This window comes from Phocoena phocoena, chromosome 2 (assembly GCF_963924675.1).
Source record: "Phocoena phocoena chromosome 2, mPhoPho1.1, whole genome shotgun sequence".
Lineage (NCBI taxonomy): Eukaryota > Metazoa > Chordata > Mammalia > Artiodactyla > Phocoenidae > Phocoena > Phocoena phocoena.
This window is the reverse complement of record NC_089220.1, coordinates 135,738,958-135,756,088: the sequence shown is the minus strand read 5'-3', so window position 1 is coordinate 135,756,088 and position 17,131 is coordinate 135,738,958. Positions and strand designations below refer to the sequence as shown.

The 17,131-nt window shown below is 44.3% G+C and overlaps 1 protein-coding gene across 1 annotated transcript in view; it reads right to left on the bottom strand.

Moving 5' to 3' along the window:
• The window catches only part of AGBL1 (AGBL carboxypeptidase 1), a gene marked incomplete at its 5' end in the record, with an annotated part of 723,168 nt that overhangs the window by 623,616 nt on the left and 82,421 nt on the right, over positions 1 to 17,131 (bottom strand). Inside the window, one exon of the mRNA XM_065871763.1 lies at positions 2,514 to 2,722. Coding sequence (XP_065727835.1) covers positions 2,514 to 2,722 — 209 coding nt within the window. The remainder of the gene's footprint in view (positions 1 to 2,513; positions 2,723 to 17,131) is intronic.

Genomic DNA, 17,131 nt, shown 5'->3' with positions numbered 1-17,131 from the left:
GTCACTCTCATGCCCGGTAGGCTTGCAATTACATCACAAGCACCGATAAAAATAGTAAAGGACTGTGGTTTTCAAAGTGTGACCCAGACCAGCAGTATCAACATCACTTAGGAATTTGTTAGAAACACAACTTCTCAGGACCATCCCAGACCTACTGAATCAGAAACTCTGAGGATGGGGCCCTTGCAGCCATGTAGGTGGCTTTGATCACACTTAACTTAGAGAACCTCTGGTCCAGTGGACAGAAATACGGACTGTTGAGTAAGAACATCAGTTTCAAATCCTTCGAAATACTGAAATCAGGAAGTCTGCATAAACTGCTATGCCAGCCCTAAGCCATAGTAAGCATTCAAGACAAATCTCATTCCCTTGTCCTCTTCCTCCTTTATTTTCTTCTTCTTCCTCCTCTTCTTCATTTTCATTGTCATCTCCATCAGCTGCAGCAGCAGCAGTAGAAGCAGCATAATTTTCAATAGCTACTGAAATGACATCCCTAGATCCAAGGTTCCCCAGTTGGCCATCCTGTGACTCACACATCTTCTCTGGCAGGAGAGGGGAGAGAATGGATGGGCAGCTCTAACTCCAGCACAGCTGCAAGGGCATCTGTGCTCAGAGCACTCAGCCCGGGTGCTGGGAAGCTTTTCAGGCAGGAGAAACCTGGCCACCAAGTGCAGATTCTGCCTCTGCTCACATCCTGCTTCCATTCCCAACAGTAATTGGAGGCTGGGAGCTCATTGTAAATTTGCTTAATTGAGCAGTTGAGGTCTTTATTGTCCTGCTGAGGAACTGCTTATAAAAGCCTGCTTCTGGGCTCACAGCCCCTTTCATGCCTGTGCTTCACTTGGTATTTTCTCCACTCTCTTCTTGTCATTGACCTGTACCTCTGGGATCACCATCTTTTCCCTGTATTGCTCTTTTAATTGTTTTTTTTTTTTTTTGGTTTGTTTGTCTGTTTGTTTTTTTAACACAGATCAGAAAAACAGTCAATAATGCAGAGGGCGGGGGCAGAGGAGCTGGCTAAAGCACACGAGCCAGAGTTGGGGGATTCTAGGCATTAGCAATACGCGGGGAGTTTCACGAAGGCTGGGAGAGATTCGAGATTTGGGGGACACAGGCTTACAAAGTATGGTGAAGCTTGGAAAAATTCAAAGCACTTCCTCATCCAGAGGAATAGAATGGAAAATGTAGCTATTTCATGACCGAGAAGCTCTGAAAGCTGTAATGATGGAGAGAAACCCAGAGGCGATAGCAGACAGAAAATTAGATATTGGTTTGCAGTGCAGTATTATGTTATTGTTTAGAGAAGGGGAAAAAAGCTTTTCTAAAAAAATGGTTAGAGTCTACAGATGCCGTGGTTGGAAAACGGCACTCTCGTTGACCGCTTCATTACCTCAGATGTACTCAGGTACAGAGAAATTGGAGGGTGTCCAGAGAGAAGCAACGAGACCAATGAAAGTAGTGCAGAGACTGACTAATACAAAGACAGCAAGGAACATGATGTGTGTGAAACACGGCTGCCTTGGCCCCAGGAGAGGTTTGATGAGCAGATGATGGGTATTTGGGAGATACTCACATCATCCATGGAGAACGTATAGGTAGCCTCGCATGATGGTGTTTAAATTAGCCCTAATCAAGTGAAAGTAAGGAATTTATTATTTGGTTGAAATCCAGGAAACCCTAGACGCTTATTCCACTGGGGTGCAGGTAAGTGACAGCCCTTATAGGTGCCACTCCCTTTGCCTGGGATGCTCTTCCTCTTAAACTTGGCATGACAGACTCCTTCAATAATTCAGGTCTCAGCTTAGGTGTCACCTGCTCAGAGAAGACTTGACCTCTCTAAGAGAAGACCTTCTCCCTGCATGTGTAAAAGTCACTGTAGACCTGTGCCCTTCCTCTGTTGATTTCACAGAGCAATATGAAATTATCTTCCAGACTGAATTCTTTGCTTCCTTAGTGTCCAACTCTCTGGTGGAATGCTTGCCCCAAAAGATCAGGGGTCTCGTATATCATATTTACCACTAGGTCCCCGAAACTAATTATTATTCCAATAACCACTCACACTCATAAAGCAATTAAGTCATGGCAAGAACGCTGCTAACATAGACATGTCTATGTTAACTTATTCAGGCCACGCAAAAACCTAGATTTTATCATTTCTATTTTTTTTAAGAAGAAGAAACTTGAGTCCCAGAGAAGGTGGGTGACTTTTCTAAAGTTGCACAGCTATAGGTGCTAGGGCTGGGATCTGAAGCCAGGTTCTCTAGCTTTAAAATCGACACTCTTAATCACTGCACTAGCCAGTGTGTACCCAACTAATATGTATTGAATACATGAGTCAATCAGTACATGAGTGAGTGAAGGAATGAGGATTTGAGTCCAGAACATCTGCCCAGAGCAGGAAGCAAGAAACATATTGAGGTTTCCCAACTTTAGTGAAGGTGAGTCCTAAATGACGGCCTTCAGGAATCACCCAGGTGTCATCCAGCTGCAGAGATAATCCCCATGCTGATTACCTGTGTGGTGCTGAAAAGGATCTCCATGCCCTGAGCTGCCCGGAAGGCCTCCCTGCCAGACCGGAGGTTGGCAATATGCCTGAGGCAAAGCAGAAGCGCCCTGCGGATCAGCACGTAGGAATTGGTCGTGTCATGGCTGTGCCAGTCCTGATGCAGCCGGAGCAAGATGGCGACATAGCCTCTGTTCACTGCCCTGCGGCTGTTAGACTCTGAAACCAATGGGAAAAGACAATGTCAATCACAGGCTGGCCATACCGGCCTGAGGATGTCCCAGTGTACCTCCCACAAGATACTAATCCATCATAAAGGGAATGATAATAACTTTCCAGTGGAGAAAACTGGCAGATATCACCTTAATCAAGTGACCAAAGTCAACATCAGCAGATAAGATGCCCTAAGACACACCATCACTTTAGCATCACTTAAGCACCACTTTAGCATCGCTTCAGCATCATTTCTATGATTTTCCTGCCCCAAAATGCATAACCTAAATGTTACTACGAGGAAAATCAGCAAACCCAAAATGAGGGACATGCTGCAAAATATCCAATCTATACTTTTCAAAAATGTCAAGGTCATGAAAAGCAAAAAAAAAAAAAAAAAAACAACAACAGGAATTGAGCTAACAGAGACTAAAAAGACATGGCACATCAGTATGATATATAATTATAATTTAGATCCTGGACCAGAAAACAATTTTTTTTTCTTTTGCTACATAAGGCGTTAGTGACGCAATTGGTAAAATATGAATAAAGTGTTTAGATTAACCCATAGTATTGTATAAAAGTTTATTGTCAGATTTTGATAAACTATTATATGTTTATGTAAGTGAATATTCTTGTTTTTACGAAATTCGCCATTGTGAATGTCTATAGCATTCTCAAATAGTTCAGAAAAAGGATAATAGTGTGTGGGGAGAGAGAAGAAAGGAGGTGGGGGGAATCCACAGGATTTCCATTCCTCTTTCCTAAGCTTCAGTAGACTTGGGATATTGTCATTTGGGTTGAGCAAACTATAAGGCTTAGGTTGGAAAGGAGAGGACCCTGAGTGACAGACATAATGTCAGGAAGGCTGCCATGTGTAACAGATGCGTTGGGTGTTTTACCTAAAGAGAACGGAAGCCAGATCATCAAGGGGCTGGCTCTGTCCAGGAAGGGAACTCCTCAGGCTCAAGGCTACCCAAGAAGGAGCTGGTCTCTATGTGGTAATGAGCAACGTGGCACCAAAAATATCCAGAAAGAGGTTGGAAGTCCATCCAGCAGGGATGTGAGGACAGGGCTTCCTTACATCTGACAGGGAGCTGTAGTAGCATGCTCTTACAGTTCCCTTCCCCTCTTTCACACCATGACTACCCCTTGTTAGTTGAATGACCCTGCGTGAGACCTCCCATGAGACCCCTCTGATGGGTGAATGATTTCTTCATTTTTCCATCATGAAGAAAGCAAGGGGGAAGAATGGTCCAAGATACCTCTCTCAAGAGTCCACATACACCACTTTTCATGTTAAACTCCTCCGCCTACAGGGTTGGCGGACAGACCAGTTCAGGTCTACCCAGTAGATGGGGAGATAGATACTCTCTGGATCCAGGTCCTCTCTACCCCTGTGGACTAGGTACCCCGAAGAACTCTAACGGGCTGACTCTCAGGAACAAACGCCCACATCTTGCAGCTCTGCCCTCTCACGACTGCATTTCTCCATTATCCATACTGTTCATGCTGGTTTATGAGACAATCTATGTTTCTGGCCGAACATGTGAGAGAGAGATCCCCTGAGCTGTAACTGGATAAGCAAAATTTCAGCTCCAAGTCAGATTTTTTCCTAAGACCATATAAGTACACGTGAGTGAAACGATAACATGGAAATTCAGTGCTTTATTCCAGAAGGGTTTTATCATAATATTAATGGAATTCTCCTTTTCTTCCACTTGTTTGTCAAATTCTAAATTGTCAGGATTGACTGAGCCCCACTGAAATTTTTGACCCATTTATGCAGTTGGTTTTTTTTTTTTTTTTCACTTTTTACAACATCTCATTCAGTGATGACCCTAAATTGAGAGCCATGAGCTTTATTCACTCCATGATGTGTTTGTGGAAGGTTGAAATCACCTTCATTACCTCCTTTAATGAATTATTCTTTCGTATCAAAAATATTTCTCTCCTCGGCTGGTCCCGGCCACAAAGCACTGGACTTCTTTACTGCCTAAATTAGGTTCCAGCCTATCCAATATCTGATGTTTAAAAGAAAGTTGAGGATTAGGTAGGAGGTATTAAAGGAAACTATTTCCTGCTGAAAAGAAGACAGAATGGCAAAAACAGTGCATGGAGGTCGCATGGGCAGTGGGAGGTTAACTTTTGTCTTTTATCTTGTTAAGGGTATGAGACTAATAATGTGTTACCCTCATGACTTTCATCTCCCACTTCTGGGGGAGTGGGAGGGAGATAATGAGAAAAAAGTCTTTAATTGTCTGAGAGAAAAATCCCTTATCAGATCCCAATGATTTTATTCACCATTTTCTGTTAATCTTCAACAAGCTGTCATGTTTACTAACATCGGAAATAGCTACACCTCCTCCCCCGACCCCTACCCTAAATCAGTCAATCTTTCTCCGTGAACGGCTTGGGAGTTTTGCAAAAGTCAATATGCACCTGAAACCCGACAAGAGATCCATCAAGCTGAACAAATGTAGAGGGGAGCCGAAGAATGAAATGAGGGTCACTGGGATCTGCAACTTGCAGGAGTTTGAGAAGATCTGAGGGGAGGACAGTGCTTCTCTCAGGGAGGCCACATAGGAAGGAGAAGATGTGGGGTTTCATACATTCCTTTGGGTGAGTTCAGGGTTTGGAGGCCAGAGAAGATCCCCAGACCAGCCGTACTACTTTAGTCTGTTTATGTCAATGGCTTCTTCCTAAGATTTCCTTGGAAAAAGAGTTCCTGTTCCTTAATTTTTTTTTTTAAATTTCCGAAACAGATTGGTTTATGTTAAACTGGTTGGAGGATGGGGTGGAATGGACAGAGAGGACTTCTGAGGACCTTTAATTTAACAGCTCACCTCTACCCCCTTCCCCATCCAAAGGCGCTCTCCATGCCCCCTTGTCTCCATCAGTCCCTCCCTGGCAGCCTCCTGCTGAAGTTCTTATCTGGCCAGTTTTCCTGTGGCAAATCTGCATCCTTGTCCTCTCCAATTTATCTTCTTAAGTTCTACTCTTTCTACCTGCCTTTCCAGATTTTATCCTCCTGAAGTCATATTTGTAGCTAATTCTCAATCTAAAATGTGATCTCGCGCTCTCCTTATTTTTACCCCAGGTATTTCTTCACAGAGGTTCGAATGTTTTCTTTAGTGCAGACCCCACTGATGCAGCAGATTTTTACATTCATGAAGAAAGAATAAAAAAATGAAGGGAATATGCCAAGATATCAATAGTACTTATGAGGGAGGAAAATATTGATGATTCTATTTGCTTTGGATTTTTTTAGATTAGAAGACTTTTCTGTAGTTTTTATTCTCCACATCCTCTGCAATGAACTATGACAATCAAGAAGAAAAAAGACAGGTTACCCTTTGACAGGAAGTCCGTAGTCTATAGGCCATGCCATGTTGTAAATGCTTGTGGGCAGGACAAGCAGTCCCCAGGTTGCCATAGCAACCAATTCACCTTACCCCATCCCTTTTGAAGGTGAATTACCTACCTTGCCCCTGAAGGTATTTGAGAGCATGATCATCTCTATAAAGATGTTTGTCTTTCAACAGGAAAGCCCAGACACCTTCAAGACTCAAAGACTGGATTTCTCATGGGGAATTTCCAGCCCCATGACAGGTTGGTGGAGAAGTGCTTGGTGACCCAGATTATAATACCTGCAAGCAACCCAACGCTTTGCCACTTTTATTGGGCAAAACCAGAGGAAATTTCCATGACTGTTCTTTGTTTCCCATATCTGAGAATTTCATCACCCCTTTTAGAGTAAAGAGATAGCTTAAAGTGGAGGAAAAGTGGGAACCTACAGCAGAGGAATGAGCTGGATGCTTTCACAACCACAGCTCTAGGAATGAGACATACAAATTTGTGCAGACCTCCAAACTCATCTTTACTATCCTTGTGTACCCTTCACTGCCTTGCTGGGCAGACCCTTCAGCTGTCAGCTTTCTTTCTGGAGTCCTTGCACATGGCTGTGACCTCCACTGCTTTCTAGCTGTGTGACCTTGAGCATGTTACTTCACAGCTCTTGTCACTAAGTCTTTATCTAAAAAACAAACAAACAAACAAAACTGATAACAGTCCCTTCCTTGTGGAACTGTTGAGAAAATTAAATGAGATAATATATATAAAGTAGATAGCTCATGCCTGGAACGTAATAAGCACTCAATACCTGTTGCCTATTATAATCGCCATCATCAACATGATAAGCATCATCTATTTACTATTCCAACTCCGCCTCTGTAATTTTGGACAACAAACTGCCAAATGCTCAGGACATGAACAGATTCCTTTGGACAGCCTCACACAAGAATAGGAGCACCAGGATCACATAGTTGTTGATCTGCATTTTGGCTCTATCATTTATCAGCTGTGTAACCTTGTTTAAGTTACTAAGTCTTTCTGGACTACATGTCCATCATCTGCAAATATTAAAGCAAGATAAAAGAGAGATAACTAAAGCATCACCCTTACAAGTCCATTATAAGGAATGAATGCATAGCGTAGCAGCTGGCATCAAGTATGTGCTCAATAAATGACAATCCCTTCCCCATAAGGATGACGTTCAAACTTCAAATTCACTTCACTAGTGAGAATAGCCCAAGGAAAAGTTTCAAAATAAGTAAAATTTATAACCACAGTCCTTCAATCCCCATGTAATGTAATCGATTTCTCATCCCAAATGCCCACACATCTCACATAGCTGCCTATCTGTCCTTAGACACCCCAAACATACATACCAAGGACCATTCCCCCACGTTATCCCAGGAGCCCTTACAGACAATGTCCATAATGTAGAACTTTTTAGTTCCCCTCTCTGACCAACTTTACCCGAGTTGGGTCCCATTACACTAAAGCTTTTTTAGAAGACTGGGTAGTGCTGTAAGATCCTCTTGATTGATAATGGTTAAGTGTTTAATAACTCACCCTTGCTTTTGATAAGCACATACACGAGTAAGAATAAATACAAGGATTCGAGGTTCTCATCATTCTTAAGAACAGAAAACATCTTCAGCCACATAGCACAGTAGGACATTACTATCCGAAGAAATTCTTGCCCAGGAAGATTAAATAGTTTTATTAAACAGATTTATTTCCTTCTGTTTCAGGAACTTCATGAAAATTCATTCATATGAACTATTGACAATTCAGCTAGCCCTTTTCAGGACTGTGGCCCCCTTCTCATAAGAGAAGACCACTCAGCTGGGCTTATCAAACATCCCTCCCCAAGGTTTGCCTCCAAACCCTCTCCTCACTGGATCCCCCAACTGAGCAATTATATCACAAACACTGCCTGATCTTCATCAGGACTCCACATGCAAATACCCACCTGGAGCCACAGCACTCGCACCGTATAATATCCCACCCTAGAAATCCCCCTTTGGAGACATTACTACAACCCAAGATAATGGTGACCTTAACTACAGCAAACAATCCACTGTCCTCTGCAACAGTGCTCTTTTCAGGGAGTCAATTTAGAAGATGTTTCTGGACAAAGCAGGCTTTTACCAAGACTTCTAAATCATATTACATGAACAATAAGCTGTCTGTTTTGCCACTGTAACACAAGTTACAGTTACTGTGTATTTATTTACTGAATGTTTCCTATGTGCTCAGCATTGGGCTAATCATTTTACATGATCATCTCATTTATCTCATGGAAATGCTTGAAGATAAGCATTATTTGCCTCCTCTTACAAATGAAGACACAGAGGCTGAGAGAAGTTAAATAACTTATTCAAGACCTGAGAGCTTATAAATGGCACGTGGAGAATTCAAATGGAATCCCCCATCTGCCTCCAAAGCTGACATCCCACATCATTATCCCCAGGGCTGGTTTGTACAGATTACACTGTTTTGCATTCAGACAAAGACCTTTAACAGTTACCAGGAGAACCAGCTTCTTGAGGAGGGTTTCCGAAAGGCTGAAGGAGATGAAGTCCGTGGAATAGCTGAGGTGCTTGAGGGGCGCGGCTTTCAGCCAAATCGAACCTGGCACGGTCCCTCCGGCCAGTCGCCCTCCTCTGTCTTCTCTGCTCCCTCCCAGGCCCCTAAATTGTGGCGAAAGTTGATTTTTAATAGGAGACTCAAGAAGGTTTAAAGAGCCAAGGGCTTCCCTGCTGGCGCAATGGTTGAGAATCCGCCTGCCAATGCAGGGGACACAGGTTCGAGCCCTGGTCTGGGAAGATCCCACATGCCGCGGAGCAACTGGGCCCGTGAGCCACAGCTACTGAGCTTGTGCGTCCGGAGCCTGTGAGCCACAACTACTGAGCCTGTGCGTCTGGAGCCTGTGAGCCACAACTACTGAGCCTGCGCGTCTGGAGCCTGTGCTCCGCAACAAGAGAGGCTGCGATAGTGAGAGGCCCGCGCACCACGATGAAGAGTGGCCCCCACTTGCTGCAACTAGAGAAAGCCCTCACACAGAAATGAAGACCCAACGCAGCCAAAAATTAATTAATTAATTTAAAAAAATAAGTAAAGAGCCAAATTAACAGCCGATGGTGCTTCAGCTCCCTGGAGGAGATGTTCAGGACCCCTCCTGACACCCGGCAGGGACCCCTGAGGCCAGCCCAGAAGTCAGGCCCAGTATGTGGGCGCAGGGCTGCCGAGGCGGAGTCTGCTCTCAGCCTCCCCAGCAGCTGCTTTGATGCTCCTCACAAAGGAGAAGCCGTGCTGTATGTACCGAAACATAACTAATCTTAATGTCATCAGTAATGGAAATTACACTCCATTATCATTAGCTCAAATAAGAATAATGATATGGAATTAGCTTGCAGGTATTTTTTTCTCTTTGTAAAATAGATACTTTTCAGTAAACTTGGCTCTAAAGTAAATTTGGGTTTCAAGCCAATCTTGTTTTCCCATTGACTGCCTTTTGAAAATGAAAGATGCTTTTACTAAGCTTCAGAAAGAGTGGCTAAGAAGGGTGAGAAACCATCCTTCATAGCATTGTTTTAAATCTAGACTCACCTACTATTGGTTGGGTTTTTTTTAGTCACCAACTGCTTCTAATACCTTTCCACAGATACATTCCCAAGCCATAGAAGTTCCTCCACTCTTGAGAAAGCCTCAGAAGCCATATCTGCCTCTTCCTCCACACACCCAGCTCTTCCTCTGGTCCTTGGACAGTACCATGTCCAAGGTGTTAGGCTGCAGTGCTACAGGGGAAGGGACCACTAACAAATGGGGACATACTCCAGACCAGAACCCCCTGCCATTTCCCTGCATCCCATATGATGAATCAATCTCACCTTGTACTTTATCAATTCTAAGGCATATATTTTTTCACATTTTAGCATTTCCAGAATTAAGATGCTTCTTACCAATGATGATGTTTCAATGACAACTAGCAGCATTTTTTCGCTCTTCGTGGCACATAAAAATTGGAGCATCTTATAGTCAATGACATCCTAGATTTGAGGAAGTAGGATTAATTTTTCAATATTTAGTTTGAGAATTCTCTAAAAGGAGCTTGTTCCCAGCAAGAAATGATCGCTTGAGAGGTTTGCTCAGCATATGGGAATAAGCAGAGACAGTTTGTCCTGAAAGCCAGATCTTGCTGTGGCTAGGTATGCAGTGAATTATCAGCTAAAACCATACTCATACCCTCTAAACTCCAGGAACCACCATTCATTCATTCAACAAACACACTTAACAACTACTACATGCTAGTATGTGCCAGGCAGTATTGTAAGCACTGGGGATATTGGAGCAGGAAATGAGATGCATCAAGTCTCTACTCTTAGGGGCTTGCATTCCAATGGGGGAGCTGGGGAGACCCTCAGATCCAAATAGGTGCACACACACACACACACACACGCACAAATTAGGTAACTTCAGACAATGACAAGTGCTACAGTGAAAATCAAATAATGATTCTAGAGGGACTGGTGGGGCTGCTACTTTAGATTGGGTGGCTGGGGCAACTCTTTGAGGAGGGGGCATTAGCACTGAAACCGGAATGTAGGAAAGAATCAGGCTGCAGAGATCCGGGGACAGAAAATTCTAGAAATCTGGAGAGCAGAACAAGTAGAAAAGCCCAAATTTGGTGAGTACAAATAACAAAAAGTGGAAGCTAAAGCCAGGTGAAGAAAGTGAGGGGAGAGCGGTAGGACAGAGATCAGAATGCGGGACCCCTACTGCTTTGACATTCATCACAGCGGGTTGTGCAAAATCAGGTGGACGGTGGGGGGGGGGGTGCAGGCGGGTATGTTGGTCAGATTTTCTCACTCTCCTTTTTGTTATTTGTTTTTGACATCTCTGCAAGAAAGCCCTTAGGAATGATCATCTTTGCCTGGACCTAAAATTTCCCAGGAGTTTTTCTATCCATCCAGAGTTTTCTTTTGAGTCTAGATTCTTGGTCAGGAAAGAAGCACCTGCTAAGCCCTAAGACGAGCCCCAGTCCCTTCTGGGTCATTGTAGGTAACCTTCGTCCTAGTTTCATTTTGCCATTTCCACTGTCTACTCATCAGAAGGCAACACTTAAAGAAGAAAGCCAGGATTTATACCTGGAAGAAGAAAGACAGAGCACTTCCCCACCTGCCTTTCTCTGTCAATGGATGAGGGAGACACCTGTCTGTCAGTGGCACTGCCTGCTTCTGGCCAGAGTACAGACAAGCAGCGTGGACTACAGGAAAACAAATCTGCGCGTGCAAATCGGTTCACACTGCATTATGCTTCCAGGCCTTGAGCATGCGCAGAGCAAGGTAAAGGGCTCAGCCCCTGTGCTCCTGGCCTGCTGCCCTTTGGCCTGATGTCATCCAGTAGCACAGCACTGAAAAGTCCCGAAGCAAGCGTGAACTTTGCGCTTCCTTGTTTGAACTCCACTCCTATCCCCCGTGGTCCTTCCAGTGCCCCTTCCCTACCGCCTGGAATGTGCCGGCAGCAGCCTCCTACTTGGCCCCCATGCCTCCCCTCCACTGCCCAACACATCTTACTAAAATTCCCACTCAGATGCTGTCATTCTCTACTCAAAAACGTTAACAGCTCAGGGAAATCCAGAAGATCTGTGGATGCCAACAGGGGCCTAATGTTCTCTGGGTCTCCTTGTATGGGCGTAGCAGTTGCCAGGCAGTCTGTGTGTCCCTGGGATTAGGGGGAGGGGCTAAGGAAGAGGCTGAGCGGGGTCTCTGACCCCTGCTGCCACCAGAGCAGCTCCACCGTCAGCTGTTTACATGCAATGGCTCTGCCAAGGTTTTCATTTAAAATTTAATACCTAAAATTTCTTTAAAATAAAAATACAAGATTTGAAACCCTCTGGTAGCGAAATGAAGGTATGGATTTCAGTCCCATTGTGCCAAGTACACATCATGCAATCTTGGGCAAGTCAGCCAACCTCTCTGAACCTCAATGTTTTGTAGAACAGTTTCCCAGCCTGGAACTATGGACACCTGAGGCCGAATATTATGTCGTAGGGTCGGAGGCAGCTGCCCTGTGCATTGTAGGATATTTAGCAGCATCCTGCCCTCTACCCACATGATGCCAGGAGCACCCACACCCCCTGCAGATGTAGCAACCAAAAATGTCTCCAGACCTTGTTAAATGTTCCCTTGGGACAAAATCACTCATGTTGAGAACTGCTGCTCTAGAAGAGTTAAATATTTACCTGTCTTGCAGGACTACGTAAGCATTAAATGAGATAATATATGAAAAAGTGCTCTGCAAACTGCTATTATTAAAAGTCTGTAGGAAGCATCTGACTTACATCCTGACATAAACAAATAATTGTACAGTCAATCCAGAATGGGATGAGGAAGCTACTGTGTACTTTCAGATCTCTGAGATGTTTATCTTTTTGTCTATCTCTTTAAATCTTTGTGATACCTTATCTTTGTCAATCCATAGCCAGTCATTCATTATGCCAGGGTGACGCAAATTATAAAATCCAGAACATTTAGAGCTCAGCAATCCTGGATGTTAACCCCTGATTCCCCAGAATGAAAACAAAATACGTGTGTATGGATCAACCTTCTAGAGAGTAAGAGGTTTGAGCTTTTAGCAAACACACACGAACTTCACACATGAGCCTGAGCTTCCTTGAACACATTCACACTGTTGTCAGAGCAACATCATGGCCCAAACCTACAGGCAGATAGATAATCAGGCCAGAGGGAAAGCCCTAGAGATAGAACCAGGTCCTTACGGCCAGAAAACAGGATAGCTTGGTTAAAACATAGCAGCCTGCTTAGTTGTGAGAAGCAGGATTGGCTGCAACCTTATTACAACAATGTTTTTTGCAGACAACAGTTTATGTCAAGCAAGGAAAACACACCACCACCATCCACAGTTCTTTTAGACCCCGTGTGGGTGCCTGGGAACATCCTGGCCATCTCGGGAAGGTAGTTCACCATCTTGCCTATACTAACAACCATTGTAATTTCCACCGGAAGCTGACCCTTCTCATTTAATTAGGTCCAGTTTAATTGTTTAATTAAGCCTCTTAATACCAAGAGACTCAAAAGTTACTTGACTAAGGCTCAAGGATGAAGATGACAATTTTGTATCTCTCTCTGAGTCAAACTTGACTAGCTCTTCCTTAGGACCACCACACAGTAAAAACGAGCACGTGTTCCAAATCTCCTAAAGGATGCATCAGCCCGTCTTTAAGTTATAATCTCTGAAAATTTACTGAGCTCTGAAAGTGTCCCATGAGAATATTTATTACAGAGGTTTTCAAACTTGATTCTTTCGAGCCCTGAGGAACTTCCATGGAAGTTTCTCAGCATCAATCACGAGCCAGGGAAAGAAGAGGTGAAAAGGGAAAGGCCAGGCTGTGATTCACTGGGGTCTCCCACTTCTGCTCCCGTTTTATCTGCTTTAGATGTGTCATCTCCTCAGAAGATTTCTTTAAAAAAAAAAGTTTCTTCTACTAAAGCACCCTCAAACCACTCAACTTGTACAGCCCTCCCATTTTTGGAAAACCAAACTGAAGTCAAGTATAATGACAAAGAACTAATTTCAGGTCCCATGCCCATCAGCCAAGTCCAGGTTTCCTGACTCCAGGCAGAAGGTGAGACTCATCCTTGAAATAGGAAGATTTTCTGCTTTGAAGACAGTCACAACTGAGTTTGAATTTCAGCTCTCCACTTACCATTCATGAGATCTTGGGGAAAAAATAATTAACCTCTCCTAACTACAACTTCCTTGTATGTAAAATGGGAATATAACGTGCCTGGCAAGTGCCAGTGCTCTGTAATTAATAGTTATGATCATTATTCCCTGAAGGTACTCTAATAAACAATAATTCTCTTATCACTCCCCACCTTCCTGCCCTCTTCCTTGAGGGATCGCAGAGAACAGTTCATGAAACATATTATCAAATGGGATGTGGGATGCCTGTGAACCATGGGAAGGCAGATGGGCATCTTCCTTAAGTCGTGCCTTTGGCCTTGGCAGCAAAGGTGAGGAAGATACAGGTTATCACAAGGGTTCAGGGGAGATGGGGAAAAGTAACTGCAGGATTCTCTGCTCTCTACCAGAGGCAGCCCTCAAAAAAGCCGCGTGAGATGCGAGATACTCCCCACCCTCGGTAAGTCCCTCTCAATCCCGCTAACCTCACTGGGAGTGCAACAAATTCCAGCAACTTTTCCAACACCGGGCTTGGGCTCCGCTCACCCTGCCTCCTCCCAGTTCCCTTAAATAATGGCTGAGCGAATGCCTCCGGGACCATCTTCAGCTAATTTCCTTCAAGACATGCAAGCTGCTAACGCTGGGAAGCACAGATAGTGTGGAATGGCAAATATGGCCAAAATTAGATTAAAATAACCTCCTGATAAACAAATTACTCACCGAAAATAAATATTGGACTAGCGCGGCCAAGATAACTAGAAGAACAGCACCACCACATGGCAGGAAGAGGAAGTACATGAGCTGCGGTCTGTGGCCAGGGACGATCAGTCCCCCCAACTCGGGGGCCTGACAAAGCTAGCAGGGAAAGGGAACGAGCAGCTGTAATCCTTCCCGGCCCTGTTCCCTTCTCCTCTCACTCACCCGTCATTCATCAGCCTCGCCTGATGCTCGGCCTCACAGCAGAGACTCTGGCCCTTCGCACAGCCATGTTGGTGTGTTGGGCACCTCTCACTGGGTCCCCTTCAGATGCTTGTATGGGATGGACCGTGCGATGCTCTTTTCTAAACTAAATGACAGATGCTCCCACCACACACACACACACAAATCCTTCTAATACTTACAAAGTATTTATTTAGCTTCCTTTCAGATTTTGATCTTATCTTCTTTGGGCTAAATAAACCTACCCTTGTTCATCTCTCCTTGGTATGCACAGAGCTCAGGTCCCAGGGTCTACAGCAGGCAAGCTCTGTAGCCCAACCTCTCCAGGCCTCAGTTCCTACACCTGTGAAATGTTCATGATGATACCCCCTTACTAGGCACGTACATGCAGTGGTATATACAGTGGCTGACACACTAAGCAGTCGATAAATGGTACTTGTCTGTGTTGTCATTTCAGTCCCACCGTGTGATGAATGTAGTTTGCTAGTCTGCATTCATACAAGGTCGGTCACAGCAGTCCATCCCAGTGTGACAAATGCAAAAATCTAGCAATATTACTTGAAGCAGATTTCTGGATCATCACAGAAATATAGGGCTTGCTTCTCCAGAAGTTATGATGGCAGAAAGGACGTCGGGTCTATAATCACACCACAGTTTGATTCTTTCTGGGGACAGGAATTGGGCTGGCCTCTTCATTAAGGCATATCGAAAGCAAATGTATGAGGCTTAAGTCACGAAACTAGAATCCTTCTTTAGTTAACATTAGTGTGTCAGAGGTTCTCTGGGCACAGCACAATGTGAGGTGTGCGGGCTATGATAGGGACCCCAGTGCCCATGGAGGTAGACCCTGCAGGGAAAATTCGTGCATACGTACACAAAAATGCATACACACAAACACATATGCAAAAATATAGGACTCACTGATTACAGTATAGTTAGTTATTATAGTTAGTGTATTTATAGTTAGTATAAATATAGTGAAAAGGTTTAATTAGAAACCTAACCCTGGGCAGGGATGGGGGGTTGTCAATACCCTTGACAGAGACAGTTGTGCTAAGACAAAGGAAAGAACCAGTGTTAGCTGGACAGGAAACCTTCCAAGTCTCAGAGATCTGGGTGGGTCACTCCCTCTCTCTGGTCCTTAGTTTCCCTGTGTGAAAATGCGGAGAGGGGTGGATAAGACCACCAGTTTTCTGGGATCTAGACAACAACTTGTATTGTAGTCATCAAACTCACTAAGAGACTAGATCTTAATTATTCCAACCACTAAAAAGAAATGATAATTATGTGACGTGACAGAGGTGCAAATTATTGCTATAATAGCAATATAGCAATATAGATGTAGCAAATCTATAATGTAAATCTATAACATAAATGTGTTACATTTATACAATGTTGTGTCAAATATATTTCAATTTTTAGAAAGATTAGTAGTTTTCTGGGTTCTCAGGGAACGCTATATTTTTGTGAACGTGTCTCAGGGCCACCTTAGGGGAGAATCATTGGGAAATGGACAGACAGGGCTCTGAGTTCTCTACTCAAAAAAAAAAAAAAAAAAATGTTTGAACACCACTGCACTAAGCAACCTCGAAGGTCTTTTCCAGCTCTAATGGTCTGACTCCATGGCCCTCATCTGGAAACTGAAGGGGAAACACTCCGTGGGCAGAACCCTGGGGCATCAGGCTTGTCCAGGCAGCCTGGGAAGCCAGGAGGACAGATTCCAGGCCCCATGGGAACACAGACTGTACATGTGAGCCCTGTGAAGTCTGTGCCACCCTACGGCTACTGGTGTATGTCAGAAGTTCAAAGGAATCACACTGCCAACCATCCTAAAACATTGATGCCATTCTGAGAACTCCTCAGAGCTCCTACAATTCCTACAAAAGCCTCAGTTGGGGTTTTTCAAACATGGCCCCTTCTCTGACATTTTGCTGTAGAGCAACTATCTGGCCACCAAGTCCTCCAGTCCCTACACTGCTGATTGCCAGGCCATAGTAGAGGACCGTTGAGAGCTTGAGGTGTCTGTCCATGATCAGGACTCTAGGCGCCAGACGTCCCCTCCTTCCTATACCCCCGCTAGCAACAGGCTGCGCTGTCCCCATGAGCCAGCCAGGCAGAGCTTACCGAGGAAGAGACCAGAGAACCTCCTCTTCCTGCCAAACTTCCCACTAGCTCCTTTGCGTCTCTCCCTCCCTTCTTTCTTCTCTGTCTCCCTCCCTTTACTAACTTACTTTCCCATTCCCAGCACCCTCCCCATTGCCCCAACTTATGCAAACTCCCATCCTTCTCTGAATGCTAATGCTGAAGTTGGAGAGTGGTCTGAAGTAGACCCATCATCCTCTTATTAAGATGTAGGGCCTGAACCAGAAAGTGCTTCAGGCCTTTCCTTGGTGCGAGAATGTGACTTTTTTTTTTTTT